At 42.2% G+C, this 16,537-nt stretch overlaps 1 protein-coding gene across 1 annotated transcript in view; it reads left to right on the top strand.

Annotated features, from left to right (window-relative positions):
* The window catches only part of LOC117532608 (neurocan core protein-like), a 68,447-nt gene that overhangs the window by 12,096 nt on the left and 39,814 nt on the right, over nucleotides 1–16,537 (top strand). The window contains 11 exon segments of the mRNA XM_034195967.1: nucleotides 2,367–2,446; nucleotides 8,492–8,695; nucleotides 9,657–9,839; nucleotides 10,423–10,597; nucleotides 11,321–11,448; nucleotides 14,107–14,303; nucleotides 14,305–14,392; nucleotides 14,818–14,961; nucleotides 15,093–15,173; nucleotides 15,267–15,424; nucleotides 16,361–16,523. Of these exon segments, the coding sequence (XP_034051858.1) occupies nucleotides 2,374–2,446; nucleotides 8,492–8,695; nucleotides 9,657–9,839; nucleotides 10,423–10,597; nucleotides 11,321–11,448; nucleotides 14,107–14,303; nucleotides 14,305–14,392; nucleotides 14,818–14,961; nucleotides 15,093–15,173; nucleotides 15,267–15,424; nucleotides 16,361–16,523 (1,594 nt within the window). The 5' untranslated portion in view covers nucleotides 2,367–2,373.

The following is a 16,537-nucleotide window of genomic DNA, read 5'->3' as shown; positions in this document are numbered from 1 at the left end:
TTGAAAGGCGCTTGTCTATAGAACACACAGCGATGTAGGTTGTAAAGCGGCCATAGAGATGTCCATAAGCTGAACTCTGTATTCTGTTGCTGTGGATAGTGGCTTCTGGGCCCCTGCCAGTCCCAGGTTTTCCAATACAACGCTCTCTAATGCTCTCTGCTTACAATGCTGGGCAAACTCCTCGGTGTCATGACCCTCTCCAAGCCTTTAGAAATCTCTTGTCACCCACCCAGCTAGCTCCACCAATGGTCCGGGCCTTCTACATGCAAAGTGTCCAACGGCTCGACCCCAATCTGTCACGGCCCATCACAGGGTCCTGACCCACCTTCAGGATGGGTTGCCTCAAAGTGTGTGGCACAGCAGCGTCTCACCCCCACCAGAACTCCCCCTTTTTCCAACAGTCCAGACTTGGTTGCCAACGATAAAAAATCCTTCAACAAATTGTTGTTAATGGCAGTTTAGTTCGGCAGGTATCACAGAGTGCTTTACTTATCTGGGAGGAATGTTTCTATTTCTCTCACACACTCCAGTTGTATACGGTTGAAGGTTTTACTGCGCTTTCACATCAGAGAAGAGAGAGACCATTATTCCTGTAATTTATAAAGGCTTGAACTGGTGTTGCATAATCTTCTTTTTCAGCATCAGGCATGCTGAAGGGTTGAGCTGCTGTTACCTTGGTGAATGCTAAAAGGTCTTCTGATTTCCTGGATAAATAATTCACTTAGGTCACTGAGATTGAGACAGTCCAAACTCGTTGGACACGAAACTCTTCATTTGGTCCATTGCAACTCACTGTTGATTTTGACAATATAGTCAGGGAAATATACGGAACCAATCACTTTTAAATGAATATTTATTTGGATGCCTAACTCCCCTTAAGATTAGAGTTTAAAGTCAAGCTTGTTTTCCTTCAGCATACTCTCGCCGTCTTCTTCATTTCATACCAGTGCAGGGCTATAAAACTCTCGGGAGTCTTTTCATTCAGCTGAGAAGCTTCGGGCCCCAAGCCAAATCCTCTGGCAAAGTCAGCAGCTCATTTCTGATGCGGTAGGATTTCCTCAATATGTTGTGCTATAGTATTGTACCAGAAGTGCCTTCTCACTGCAGCGTGCCAAAACTGAATCCAGTCTTTTACTTTTGGAGTGGTTGTCATACGAGTCAATCATTTGTTGTTCTAAGACTCTGTGTGTGGTCTAACATCAAATCAGACTTCACATCGTCTGATAGCCAGTTAATAAGACCGGACCGTGCTGGATGGCAGCTGGAGCTCAAATGGCTGGAAAATGGAAATGGCTGTGTGAACAAAAGCATCTGCAAAATGAAAAACATTGAATACAAACCAGTGCTTCTAAGTGCCCTCACAGATGCAGTATTGTAATGGATACAAGACATTATCCGCCCTTTGTGGATGCTACTAAATCACTTAATTTGCCTGAGATAGAGATCCTGTGATCAAGGCCATTTCCTTGTACTTTATTTTATGAAGATGGCCACAGAGCAGTTACTCACAAAAGGAGATGAATCTAATAAATCATGATTACATTAGTTTATCCAAAAACATTGTGTAGGCAGCAGTTGTTTTTGTGTCGGTAAGATTTCATGCTGCTTTGATACCTGTAGATGACAGCTACTCCTCATCATGTGTTCCTCTAAAAGAGCGACATTTATTGTGTGTGTGTGTGTGTGTGTGTGTGTGTGTGTGTGTGTGTGTGTGTGTGTGTGTGTGGGGATTTAATTGGTGTAATTCATTTTGAAGAGGTTTTTATAAACCAAAACAGCTGTGCAAGCTTCTCTTTGTCTGTCACCTGTCATTGAAATATTTTCCATTTATATCTAACTTTTATATTTTGCTTCTCATTTAATGATTTGTACAAACCCACATGACAAAACCCAGATACTGGACCTGTTTGATGAATTATAGACCAACATATTTAGTTATTTTTTATTTCATGTTCTTTAGCATGAAATGACAACCTATGCATGTTACAAAGTTGAATTTGTAAAGCAATTAATTTGTACTTCCTGTTTGTATGCAACAAACCTATTTAAGGTTGACCTCAAAGACAAAGCATGTAATGATGAGGGTGGCAACACTAGACACCAATGAATGAACATATGTAGCAATGCTTTATTATGATGACATGCATACATTTTGAAAGATGGAGACCCTTTTATCTCAAATATGTTATATGTCGCTAAACAGAAAGATGAACACCATGAACTTTATTGTCTGGAAGTGTCTTGGAAGTCTTTGTTTTACACTCCGATATCTATATTTCAACCTCTGTTCACTGGCATTTCTGTGTTCCTTCATCATCCAGCTTCACTTCTCTCCTCTCTGTTTCCTCTCCTCTGTCCCTCTGCAGGTCCAGGATGGCTCTGAATCTGTGTGCAGCTGGGCGGCCGATCCTCTTTGTTCTAATGCTGTCAGTCTTTTTAGGAGAAGGTAAGTTATCCGTCTCCTACCGCCACTCATTGTTTCCATAAACTGCTGCATCTCCAGGAACTGCAGGAAATTAAGGAAAATAGTAACAGGTGATGTCAGCACATAAGTGGCTTTTGTAAAAAAGAGATAGGGAAGAGAAGCAGCTCGAGCAGATTACAGAAAACATCAGCTCCCATCCCATAGACATGAATACAGAAGACAGGTCTGCACTCATTTGATTGTTGAAAGAGAGAGCTGACATGCTGGGGGTATTTGCAGACATGCTCGGTGGGACTGAACTGGAACAAATCCAAACCCATTTCTGCAAGTTTAGTAGACCATCTGTTCCTTACAACTATGCATACAATTCACAATTATGGAACAAAAAGATAATACATCTCAGAGCCGCAGGTCTCTGGTGGGAACTATTGCAGGTTTGAGGTCCCACGTGCAGAATGCTGACTGCCTGTGGTAAAGATACGTTTCCCCTTATTACTTTTCCTGCAATTTTTATGCATGATGGTCAGCCTGGGTTTTCATTAAGTGGATAAACTGCATACTCATTTCCAAAATTAAAACATTACTTTGCTTGACATTATGTTTTGACAGCGGAAAGTTACTGCTCCACATTCAGTCGTGTTGGTGTTGACTGTGAATCAGTACAGACTAGTAGACAGCATCATTGTGTTTCATGTTGTTTTAACATGAGTAAAAGTATATATATTATGAATCGTGACCGTTTTGAGTCAGTAATGTTCAAGTTCATCACAAAGTTGCCCCCCACGATATACTGAACTAGGACATCTGGATAACATCATTCACTCTAAGAGTTTTACTGATGGACAGCTGGCAAACAGGGTACCAGGTTAATGGTAAATACTAAACATCAATCATCTCTGCACCGTTCTGTTAATCACAACATGTTCAGCCTGCTAACAAGAACATGTGGAGTTTAAAGCTGTTTGTTCCTGATTCAAATGTGTTTCGACCTTGGCTACCTTAGTTATGAAAAAGCTTAGTATAAAGGTGGAAACGTGCAAGGTACTCCTAATGTCAAGGTATATTTACTCACCTTTTTGTAGAGCTATAAACAGAATTACAAGTGTGTACAACTATTGCACTTAAGAAATACATATTATTTACAACAACAATTTAAACAACTAAGCAAACTGCCATTACAAATTGTGAGATGCAATTAAAATCTTCCTGAAAGACCAAGTAGTTAAACCTTATTCATCTTATCAATGGTCAATTTCTTCTGTCAAAACCAATCATTCACACTTAAAAACATCCCACTGTATGATTTGTTGCCTTTATTTCCTTATTATATGTTTTATGCAACATTATTTTGGCATGAAAGGATCAAACTCAGCACAGTCCCTTCAGTTTAATAAACATTGATATCGGCCTTGAAAGCCTCCTTGCAGTTTATAGCGTATGGACTCTGAAAGAGGCCTGACAGGAACAAGAGACGGCATCTGTTAATGATAGAGAGTGTCCTTTCATGTCACTAACAGCTCTCTCTTTGTCCCATCTGTCACCACCTCCATGCTACAGGGCACACTTGTCATCCAAAGTCTCTCTTTTTCCTCCATCTTCATCTCCGGGTTTCTCTCTCTCCTCTCTCTGTGTTGTTCTGGCTCTCGTGCTCGTGCCTGGTATTTGTCATTCTGTGATTACATCTGATTTTGGGGGAAGGCAGCAGAGGCTCAGCACAGCGAGATGCTCTCAGGGGGTTCAGCTTGTGAAAGCCGTCCAATCTAAATGCAGATGGAAATATCTTAAGGGGATTCATTTCCTCCATGTGCAAAGTGCCATACAAGGCTTTATTTTTTCCTCACTCCTCGTTACGCTCATATTAGTTGCTACACATTGGTGCATTTGGCTAATGGTGACAATTTGAATGAAGAGGACAAGAAAAGAAAAGCCACAATCCTTAAGCAAATGTGCTTTAAGCTCATTAAATCTTTGTCATTTTGTCTTCTGCCTTGTTGTTTTTATGTTGCCTAGGAGGACTAATGTGCCACACAGTCCATGTTAGTCCTCGGATTTGTTAGCAAAAACGGCTCATTATTATTATTTGTATATAGTCAGATTAATTATATTTAAACCTAAATGAAAAAAAAGAAGAACAATAAACAAATTGAACTCAAAGTCCTCCTAATGTCTTTACAGATTTCATCCACATCTCACAATCTTCATTAGCAAGGAGAGGGCTCAGTTGTCATGGTGATAGCTCAGTCAGAATTATGTAAATGTACAATGAAAAAAGGAAATTAACTTTTATGATCAAAATAAGTATTTACTTTTTATGAAAACACAATTGTATTATTATTATTATGAATATTGTTATTATTATGAATATTGTTATTATTATGATTATTGTTATAATTATGAATATTATGATTATTATTATCATCATCTAGATTGATACAAGCAGTAGAGATGAAAGTGAATAAAGCCACAAAGAGGAAGAAATATTTCGGTAGCCGATGATGTCTGTACAGGTGATCATGTTGTCATGGTAACATGGAACCAACATGTCATGGCAACCAGCAGAGAGCAGAGGCCTGCACTACGAAGCCGGTTCAACCTAACCTGGATATGTTTGAGTTACCCGGCTTACCTAATCCAAAGCAAACGCGCTCTCGCTAAACTGTCCTACGATGCTGGTTATCAACTCGTTAACTCAAGCCAGCGTTCTATCTGGTGCACGTTCACATGAAAGGGGTGGTATTTGGAGCATTCGACCAATCACAAACATGGACAACTATAATTAGACAAATATGAAGACGTTCAACTTTAAACATCCATTACTTAAACACTTTATCCAGGATAAAAGCCACATAGTTGCAGCTGCAAGGTGAATACAGCTGGTAAAAGAAAACGTGTTTGAATAGAATAGATAGAATTGGGAGGGATGAAACCCTCTTTAATGGTCACACATGCAGAGCACACAGCACACACAGTGACATTTGGCCTCTGCATTTAACCCATCCTAGTACCAGGAGTCTAGTACTAGGAGCAGTGGGCAGCTATTGTACAGCGCCCAGGGAAGGTGGGGGCACCACGGCAGGGCAGGAGGTGAACTGGGACCTCTCCAAGTAGCAGTCCACACTCCATATTTTTTAGGTCTGGTCGGGGATTTGAACCGGCGACCCTACAGCTCCCAGTCCAAGCCCTTACTGACTGAGCCACTGCCACTACTGAATGCGTACATTAACAGGTTTATGATATCACTGCCCCGTCTAAGACACGAGTGGATCTGACTTTAATTACATTTGACTCGAGTGTTTCGTCAAATTAATGTGTTGCTTAAAATAATACTTCTGCATACAGTATGTGACACTGTGAGTGTTGCACGGCCAGATACGGCTCAAGAAGCTAACTCAGATAAGGAAATTATACATTATGATGTGATATGATGTGATATGAATGATAATGGGACACATCGACGTCTGCACTCACAGTGCCGTGGACTGTACTTAATTACTTTGATCCGGTTACTTATGTTGTGGCAGATATTTAAGTAAGCTTTCTTAATGCTAATGTTATATTAGTCAGATGGCTCTCAATCAATCAATCAATCAATGTTTATTTATATAGCCCAATATCACAAATGTTACATTTGTCTCAGTCGACTTCACAGTGTGTACAGAATATCAGTATGACAATACGACACCCTCTGTCCTTAGACCCTCACATCGTACAAGGAAAAACTTCCAGAGAAAACCCACAGTTTAAAGGGAAAAATGGGAGAAACCTCAGGGAGAGCAACAGAGGAGGGATCCCTCTCCCAGGACGGACAGACGTGCAATAGATGCCGTGTGTAAATTGAAAAGATAATACATTTGCAACATAGGTAGTCCAAATGTTTGGAAATGCATGTGTGTATAATAGGAAGATGAATCCACGAGGATATCCATCCAGGACTTATGATCCAGGACCACAGCCACGACTCAAGATCCAGGACACAGGACCGCAGGATCATCCATGACTCCGGATCCCGGCGTATATAGACACCAAAAAGAAAGAAATTTGGGGAAGCTGGGTTAATCGGAACATGAGAGTACACAGGTATAGACAGAGAGAAGGAAGAAGTAAGATGTCCCCCGACAAACTAAGCCTATATCAGCAAAACTAGGGGCTGAATCTAATCAGCCCTAACTATAAGCTTTATCAAAAAGGAAGGTCTTAAGCGCACTCTTAAAAACGGATAGGGTGTCTGCCGCCGAACACAAACTGGAAGCTGATTCCACAAATGTGGAGCTTGATAAGAAAAGGCTCTGACGATGGGAGGTGATATTCTATTAATTTTCACGTTCACAGTCAGTGGATTTTTGCCGGCCGTCTTTCCTGCAGCGGCAGTATTTCTGTATTTCCTCTATCCTGTAATATGACTTGATAGCTTTAAACTCCGCACACGGAGCTCTGATTGGTCAGCAGGCGGTGCTTTCACTGAGTTGATCTCTTATCCTGGAACCTAACCTGCTCCGGACCAGGTTAGCCGCACAGCTACCTGTACGGCTTCGTCGTACAGGCCTCTGATATCAATCTGCAGACCGGTGAACCTGTCTCTCACAGTGACAGTGGCTCAAGTTAGGCCTATCTTCACATGAAATAAGTGTAAATCAAATAGTTTGACTGACAGTTTGAATCATTTATGAAAACTTAGGTTAGAAATAAAAAATATTAAAGAGGACGATGTTTTGCTCATTACCAGGTTCATAATTGTATTTAGTGCCTCTACTGTGACCTGTTTACATGCTTTAATGTTCAAAAAGTGCTCTATTTTTCTCATACTGCCTGTGCTGCAGCACCTCTTTCCACCCTCTGTCTGAGACCAGAGCCCAGTCTGCTCTGATTGGTTAGCTGGCTGGCTCTGTCATGATTGGTCAACCCCTTAGAGATGTCCGGCCCCTTAGCCTATACATACATCCAATAGAAGCACGAGTGTCACTATGTTATAGAAGTAAACCAAAGAGTTCAATGGAGGCGTTTCAGGCAGGGGGGCAGAGTGTGTGGGAAACTCCTTCTAGAGGGAACTTTGGGGATTTTAGCCTTTGCAGACCATTTACATAATACAATAACCTATATGACACATCACGGCCTGTCCACACACAGGCATGAAAAAAAAATCTTGAAAAATCTTGATGCTGGGCGTGTCTGAAGCTTGGCGATTTTCTGCCACCTCCCTCCATGCCTGGTTCTTCCGGTTTGTATCCCGGTAAATAGTTCTGGTCGTAAATAACCGGGTGATTTGCTCCCGTAATTTCTCGTTTGGAATATGAGGAAATGAACTGCGGTCTGGCTCTCCCAGCTTGCACGCAGTTTGATTGGCTAGCGCTTGTACTGGCGGGATTTGCATAAACGGGATTTGATTGGCTGATGCCAGCTTCGAAAGCATCGGGAGCATCAAAAGTTGAACACTGCTCAACTTTTGATGCTCACGATGCTTGCAAAGCCATGCTCCGCTCCCCACAATGCAGTTCGGCGAAGATTCAAAATCTTCTACGTCACCATTCAAGTGAATGGGCGAAGCTTTGAAAGATTTTGTTCATGCCTGTGTGTGGACGGGCCGTCAGGAAAGGGGAACCCCAACAAAGCATAATCAGGCCTCTTTAAGTTGGAGCCGCTGTGATTACTTATGTGTGATTTTTTACACACATTTTCTACTCTTGTCTGTGTATATAGCCTACATGTATATAATTATGTGTGGGATTCTTATAATGGGTCAGTGTTATGTTTCTTTGCTGGTACAGTAGAAGCAGTTCCTTGTGTGGAAACATGAGTGTGAACTTGCTAATGAATCCCTGAGGTCTTGTTACTGTATGACTTAGAGGTTACAGTATATACAGCTCATATATGTATACATCTCCTCCTCTGCTGAGTGAAGAATACTGTGAGACATTTCCTCTTTAATCAAACACCAGCCTTGTTCATGTCTGTCAGACTGTAGACACATGCAATTAAACGTCCATTATTTTCTTCCCTTGTAAGCAAAGTTACCCCCAACACATTTAATTAGATAATCTAATTGTTTCTGGTGTCTTGTTCGTCCTCTAGGTGCAGCCTCCTCCATAGTTAACATGCGTAGAATCACACATCCTACAGTCCAACAAACGCTGGCAGGCAAAGCCGTCCTCTCCTGTGTCTTCACCCTCCAGACCAGCTCCTCCCCCCAGCCCCCCCACATCCTGTGGACCCGCATCAGAGGACCAGCCGAGGGACAGGGGGCTCCTCATGAGCAGACTGTGCTTTCTGCTAAAGGTAAAAGTAGGACACGATGATCTGGGTCAGCTGTTGATTGAGACTCAAGTTCTTAGAGAGTAAACCTGAAAGGTGCGCTAATCGATGTTTTTATATTAAAAGTGGATCAAACTATGTGTGTGTGTTAACACAATCGTCCCCGCTGATCTGCAGCTCTCCTCAGCTGGAAGAATGTAATGAATAAATCCAAACCTCATGAGTTAAAGAGCTGCGAATAACAAGCTTACAATAGTAGCTCCTGGTATTAAAAGGACATCAATCCTAATAGTAACTTGTAAATGCTTAAAAAAAACCTTGAGTGAAATTATTTAAGCAAAGTCAAAGCATGGCACTGATGGGATTTACCCCCCTTTAAAGTGTTGGTGCCTTTTACTAATTTGTTTCAGGTCCAGAAACTATACTGGTTGCCCATTCACCAGTTTTTTATACCAGGTGGACGTAGGAGTTAGGCTGCAGATCATTACTTTTAACTAAACCACTCAAATTAAATAAAAATACTGATTATATTAACGTCTCTGAAAAGATTACATTTCAATTTCCTTTTCTATTTTTATAATGTGAAATGTTAAAGACTAAATAAGCAACAATTAAATCTAAAGTTAGAAATGAAACCATTATTTAACTCGAAAACATTTGCTTTGTCAGTATTGTGTTGATTTAAATGAATCACATTGAATTAGTAAATGAATCCTGAATGGTCTACAGAAGACTGAGAGTCACGTTGTTAGCTGATCCCCGTCCACTACCCAGTGGGAAAAGTAAAGACAAATACAAAAGTATTTAGTGGGAAATTACCTAAACTGTGTTTAGCAGAAAAGTGCGTCTTGACATAGGACCGAGCCATTGAGAAGACATGTTAATATGTATCTTAGACCCTTTATAAGTTTATGTTTTATCTCTAAAAATCTGCAAGATGCCAATGGACACTCATACTGAAGAACCCTGTCTCTCTGTGCCAAAGGTGATGTAATAAAGGTGAATAAGGCTTTCAGTGGCCGCGTCATGCTGCCAGGATACGCTGCCAATGCTCTGAATGCTACCATGGAGATCTCCAGTCTCCGCACCAACGACTCAGGCACTTACCACTGTCAGGTTGTCATGGGCAACGACTATGAGAGAGACACTGTGCCCCTGGTGGTATCCGGTAAGTGCAGCAACCACTGACGGGAGACTTTACTGTGAGAAAAGTTTAGTGCCTAACGGACATACTGTATTAAAGAATAAAACACTTCTAACGGACCAAGCAGCATCCACACACAAATACTTTAATATTCTTCATTGATTTTTCTCATTTATTGCAATCCAGGCTTGTTGTGATAGTGTAAAATAGATAATGGCAGCTGGAAAACAAGAGCACTGCCAACCCTTTTCAGCGTTTGTATTTAATTAAACATTAATAACATTGATTCACTATATCAGTATCGTAATGACTGACTTCATTAATGCAGCATACTGCTCCGTGTTATTGTGTTGTTCCTGCTATCTAGTTTTCCACTTGAGCAATTGTGTAATTATTTTAATTGAAGAGTTTGGAGTGAGTACCCATGATAATTGTTCGGTGTGCCCATCTGTGAAATGTAAGCTTAAAGTCACCCACTGTTAGATTGATCTGTTTGGAGCCAGAATGACTTGTTTGTTGATTACATCCCACTGATTTAGTCACATTAAACCCGGCTGTATATCTCAGATAAACACCTCCCCACCTGTCCCTGTGTCTCCTCGTGTAGGCGTGGTGTTTCACTATCAGGCTCCCAGCTCCAGATACGCCCTCTCGTTCACCGACGCCCAGCGGGCCTGCCAGGAGAACTCGGCTCAGATGGCCACACCTGCCCAGCTGTGGGCGGCTTACTATGACGGCTTCGCCAGCTGTTCGGCAGGATGGTTGGATGATCAGACTGTCCGGTGAGGCGTTCAATAACTTCCTGTTGATCCTCACATACTTGGTGTTGCTCACTAGTTGCATTGTGTGAAGCAATTGTATTAATTATTATTATTATTATTAAATCTGAAGATAATTTTCTCAATATCTTCATCAGTCCAGGTTTTTTTATGTTTAAATGGATCGTTTTACTTGACCCCCAGTCCTAATCCCAATTATAAACGATTTGCAGTCATAGAAAAACAAGAAAGCATAATTCATATTCACCGTTTTGAAGACTGAAATTGGACTGAATTATTAGGCATTTTTGCTTAAAAGAATAATTCAACTTGTGGGGAAATGTATAAAACCATTTGTGCCTGGGACTACATTTAGGCACTGGATCTGATTGGTCAAGCAAAACCTTAAGATTGTTTGGTGTACAGTTCGTTTCCACTTGTATCTTACTATCTGCAGTCTTAATTAGTTTTGTAATTTCATCTGCTTTAGATTCATGTTTTTTCCTTTTACCAACATTGTTCCGTTGCTGCTAATGATATTTTAATGTATTTTGCTCTCTTGCCCTTTAAAAGAGATTGCAAATAAGAATGTTTTTCTAACTGACATTTAGAGTCTTAATGAAGATTATACACTTTGATATGTGAGCTAAGACGTTGTTGGTACTATGTCCCCGAGTTAAAAAGACTGTATGATTAGTAAAACGAGGTTCATTCACAGTTTTGACTCCCACATGTTCGTCTCCACAGCTATTCTGTCCAGCTGCCAGAGCTTGGTTGCTATGGACACAAGGAGTACTCTGCTGGAGTGAGGAATTATGGGAAGAGGGACCCGAAAGAGCTTTTTGATGTTTACTGTTATGCAAAAGAACTGGATGGTACAAAAACACACACACACACACACACACACACACACACACACACACACACACACACACACACACACACACACACACACACACACACACACACACACACACACACACACACACACACACACACACACACACACACACACACACACACACACACACACACCACACCTCAACATATGATGAGGAGTAGCTGTCATCTACAGGTATCAAAGCAGCATGAAATCTTACCGACATAAAAACAACTGTTACACAATGTTTTTGGATAAACCAATGTAATCATGATTTATTAGATTCATCTCCTTTTGTGAGTAACTGCTCTGTGGCCATCTTCATAAACTAAAGTACAAGGAAATGGCCTTGATCACAGGATCTCTATCTCAGGCAAATTAAGTGATTTAGTAGCATTCACAAAGGGCGGATAATGTCTTGTATCCATTTTATTTAGTGTTATAATGTAATAAGAAATAAACAATACTGCATCTGTGAGGGCACTTAGAAGCACTGGTTTGTATTCAATGCTTTTCATTTAGCAGATGCTTTTGTTCACACAGCCATTTCCATTTTCCAGCCACTTGAGCTCCAGCTGCCATCCAGCACGGTCCGGTCTTATTAACTGGCTATCAGACGATGTGAAGACATCGCTGGGGTTAGTGCAGGGCTTTATAGGAGCTGAAACATTACAGTGGTGTATGTGTGTGTCATGAATCAACATGGGACCCAACTTGGCCTGATTAAGGCCTTTGCAGTCTGTGAACACACACACACACACACACACACACACACACACACACACACACACACACACACACACACACACACACACACACACACACACACACACACACACACACACACACACACACACACACACACACACACACACACACACACACACACACACACACACACACACACACACACACACACACACACACACACACACACACACACACACACAACAACACACACACAACACACACACACACCCACACATATATATAAAAACTGTCATGGTTGCATTTTGCTACAATATTAAATGGCAATATTCAGTTTTTTCTATATATTTTTTAAATAATAATTAAATAAATCTAGTGAAACAACCAACAAATAATTTTTAAACTTAAGAAACATAAATAGTCAAACTAAACCTCTGTGCATTTTTATTTTAAAGGTACCATGTCATGCTTTTCCGGTTATTAACTGTCCCCTTGTGTGTTATGAAGCTTTTTATGCATGTAAACGGTCTGCAAAGTCACAAACCCTCAAATGGCGCATTTCCACTGCAGCGGGTAGCCCCGTTTAAGCGTCCTTAATCGTCCTCAAGCGGCCAGGCCAGTTTTTGGTGGCCTTTCCATATTGCGTAGCCCCGGCTAGGAGGGTACTTTTTCCCTCTTTTTCCGGCCCCATAAAATCGTGGTTCTATCAGGCCAGGGCCGGCGCTGAACTAGTGACGTCAACACTCTCGACTGCTGATTGGTCAGAGAGAATCGTCACAAGATCGCGCGAGATATCATCCCTAGCGTCGCATATATATCTAGAAGCAAGCTTGCAGCATTTTTATACACAGCATTTTTGTAAACGGAGGAGCTACAAAAATGGCAACGTCAAAGAAAAGCACACCGTGGTCGACCGAGGAGGTGACGACGTTCCTACATCTCATTGGGGATGATAAAATCCAGCGGGAGCTCGACGGAGCAACAAAGCCGATCGCCCCGCCTACACTGCGTTGCTACCCCAGGTCCTAAACTGTAATGGAAATGCGCCACGGCCTCAGACGGCCAGCGAGGCAGCCCCGAGGCCTGAGCGAGGAAGCTTAGGGACGCTTAAACGGGGCTACCCCGCTGCAGTGGAAATGTGCCAAAAGTACACCCTGTAGTGAGTAAAACTATAACACAGAAAAGACCAGTCTATGCTGCCCCAGAACGCCTCGTTGGAGATTTCTCTTTTTCCATTGTTTTCTTCCTGGGTACAGTGACGTGCCCATACCCAAATTAACCCATTGGTCCAAATGGACCAATCCGTGGAGCCGTTACGTTACGTCTGTGGATTGGTCCAAATGGGCCAATCCGCAGACTTCCTCACACACACACACTCAATCTTTTCTCAGCTGCAACTCCCCCGATTTCTCCTCCCTGAGACGGTTTGACGCGGCGAGGCTGTGAGTCGGTGTGTGAGCACACACACAAACTCCCAGCCAGGCTGCGGGTATGTGTGTGTTCGGGCTGGGTTTCGCTGTGTCTCGCTGTCTCGCAGACGGCCACTGGGCTCATAGGGAGGGGGGGCAGGAGCTCCAACAAGCCGTTTAGGACAGAGAGTGAATACACATACTATACAGAGATGCTGTATGAGAAACCATTGCGATTTTGGAAAATTGTACAATATAAATATATTCTAGTAGACCTCAACAATGGAATTAGGATCAGTAGAAATGGCCATGACATGGGACCTTTAAAGATTTACATCTTCAATAGCAACCAATGGGCTTTGGGATGTTTGCCTCATACAGGCTAGGGAAAAACATTATTGGTTTTGGCCTTTCCATGGGATTTGTTGAGAAAAAGTAGAATACAATAGCCTAAGCTTTTAAGTAATTCAATAGATTTCAAAGCCTGTGCAGAACCCAGGTGTTTCACTGCAAGTTCCCTTGTCTCCGTCCTCTAGGTGAAGTGTTCCACTCCTCGGTCCCAGGCAGGCTGTCCCTGTCCTCCGCCTCAGACCGCTGTGTGTCCCTGGGGGGGCAGCTGGCCACCGTGGGGCAGCTCTATCTGGCGTGGAGGGCCGGCTTGGACAGCTGCGCCCCGGGCTGGCTGTCTGACGGCAGCGTGCGCTACCCTGTGACCTGGCGTCGCCCGGACTGTGGGGGGGGGCCAGCTGGGGGTCCGCACCATCACACCCAACAGCACAACTGACAATACCACAGCGCTGTATGATGCTTACTGCTACAGAGGTAATGAATCAGACACTGAATCTGCACCTGCATAATATTCTTAATCATGGAAAAGGAGTTTAATTCAATCGTTACTGATGGATTTGAAAAGTTAGGTGCTGGTCAAAAGCAAATCTGTGGAAGAGTGCTGTTAATGTAGTTATTGTTCAATTACAATACATGTCACTGCCACTGGTGTAGCTATGGCAACAATGATTTTGGTTCCACATTATCCATCCCACTGTCAAGTCTGTGAAGCTGCTGGATTGACAGCAGCAGTGGGAGAGCGAGAAACAAGAACAGGATTTGTTGAAGTTAAATATTTTCAGATGTGCGGTTTCTGTCTTGACTGCAAAATGAATACACAGCAAAGCTTTGAGACAAGCTGGTTCAAATCCTTCAGTGACAGCCATGTGAACAGAAAATCTCTTAAACTTGTTTCCCAGGTAAAATGAAGGATTCGGGCTCCATCTCTCAGATCTACACCTCCCTGTGGGAGCCCTGGAGCTACCTCACAGACTCCAGTGATGCTAACTCTGCAGGGACCGGCAGCCCGGACGTGACTACACAGCAAACCACCACTGCCAGAGGTTTCACATCTGTCTAAAATATCAGTAGTAGCATAATGAAGCTGATTATTTACAGGATCAAACGTCAAATCAGTAAACATAAATACAGTAAGATTGATTTTTTTGCAAATGCATCCTTGCTGTGTCCTCAGATGGCAGCAGCGCTTCACCTTCAAACTGGACAGGATTGGTCGACCTTGAAGACGAGGCCTCGCTTCACAGCGCTGATGCCTGTAGGGCTGATTTCTAATATATTAATTCATTATTTGTATTGATCACTTATACAGTTGGATCTGTTGTAACACCTATTTCGGTTGTTTCTTCAGCCTCAGACCCCTGGTCTGCAGAGTCTTCAGGGTCCTTTGTAACGCTCCAGCTGATCCCAGGACAGATCCTCTCAGACTGGGGAGAGCCACTGGAGCCCGGACCCGACTCAGACCAGTTCCTCCGACCACCAGTCCACCCTACTGTGGCTGACAAGAAGGTTGGTTTGAGCTAAAGCTGCAATTATTACGATCCATCAATCTACAGGAAAATAATCACTAACTATTTTGATTACTGATTCATCCTTTAAGTACATAGAAAAATGCTGTTTTCATTTTAAATCATCACATTGGACTTTAGTAATGTTTCATTTCTATTCCCAATTCATCAATTAGTCTAGAAAATAATCAGCAGATGAAGCGGTGATAAAAGTAATTCTTAGTTTTAGCCCTAGTCAAAGTTTGTTTTATCTGAGTGTTCCAGGGTATTCTCTGAATACCTTGAAGGCCCTGACGGTTCGCCACTGGTATATCGGATCTGCACAAAACTAGATATTGTTTGAAAGCTGAGATTCCATGGATTCCAATTATATAAGTATCATCACTTCACGCCCAAAACTCGCGGCAGCGAAAGCCAGCAAAGTCAACACACAACTTCACTTTACGTAGCCAAAACGACAAATACTTCTTACCTTTGCTGTTTTCTGATCAAAAGTTGTGTTCAAGGGCATTAAAACGCATATAAACGCTGGTGAAAGTTAATCCAATGTGTCTGTGTCACTTTGAAATGATTACTGATAATCCATCATAACATTTATGTCAATAATCGGAGTTTTCATATATAGCTGCTATGAGAGCTACGAGAGTGTATGGTGGTTTTTGGGACAGAAACTATAATTTACATGTTTTGACTATAGTTCAATCCGAATTTACTTTAAAAATAAAAACATCTATATTGATTCTGACTTTTCTACATCCAACTCACAGGTGTATCATTGCTTTGAGAAGAAAGATTATTAATTTACCCCTTTTAGAAGTGAAGATATAGTCATTTGTTCTGGGCATGTCATTTTCGAGCCTGAGACCTGAAAAACAGGCTCAGGGCTTAAGCAGCATCACTGAGCCAGCTACGTTTCTGTGCATCTACGTTATTTCAGGTGATCTCAAAGATCGTGAAGTCCGTCTGGAAGCCTTGGAACTACCTGGCCGGGAGTGAAGACGAGGAAGGAACCCAAGCACCGAGCAAACAGACAGAGGAAGAGGAGACAGTCCCGAAAAAGACAGAAGAGGAGTCAAAGCCATCCGTTGAACCATCCAAACGTGAGTGGATTAAG

This window comes from Gymnodraco acuticeps, unplaced genomic scaffold, assembly GCF_902827175.1.
Source record: "Gymnodraco acuticeps unplaced genomic scaffold, fGymAcu1.1, whole genome shotgun sequence".
Taxonomy (NCBI): Eukaryota; Metazoa; Chordata; class Actinopteri; order Perciformes; family Bathydraconidae; genus Gymnodraco; species Gymnodraco acuticeps.
This window is presented reverse-complemented; position numbering and strand designations above follow the sequence as displayed.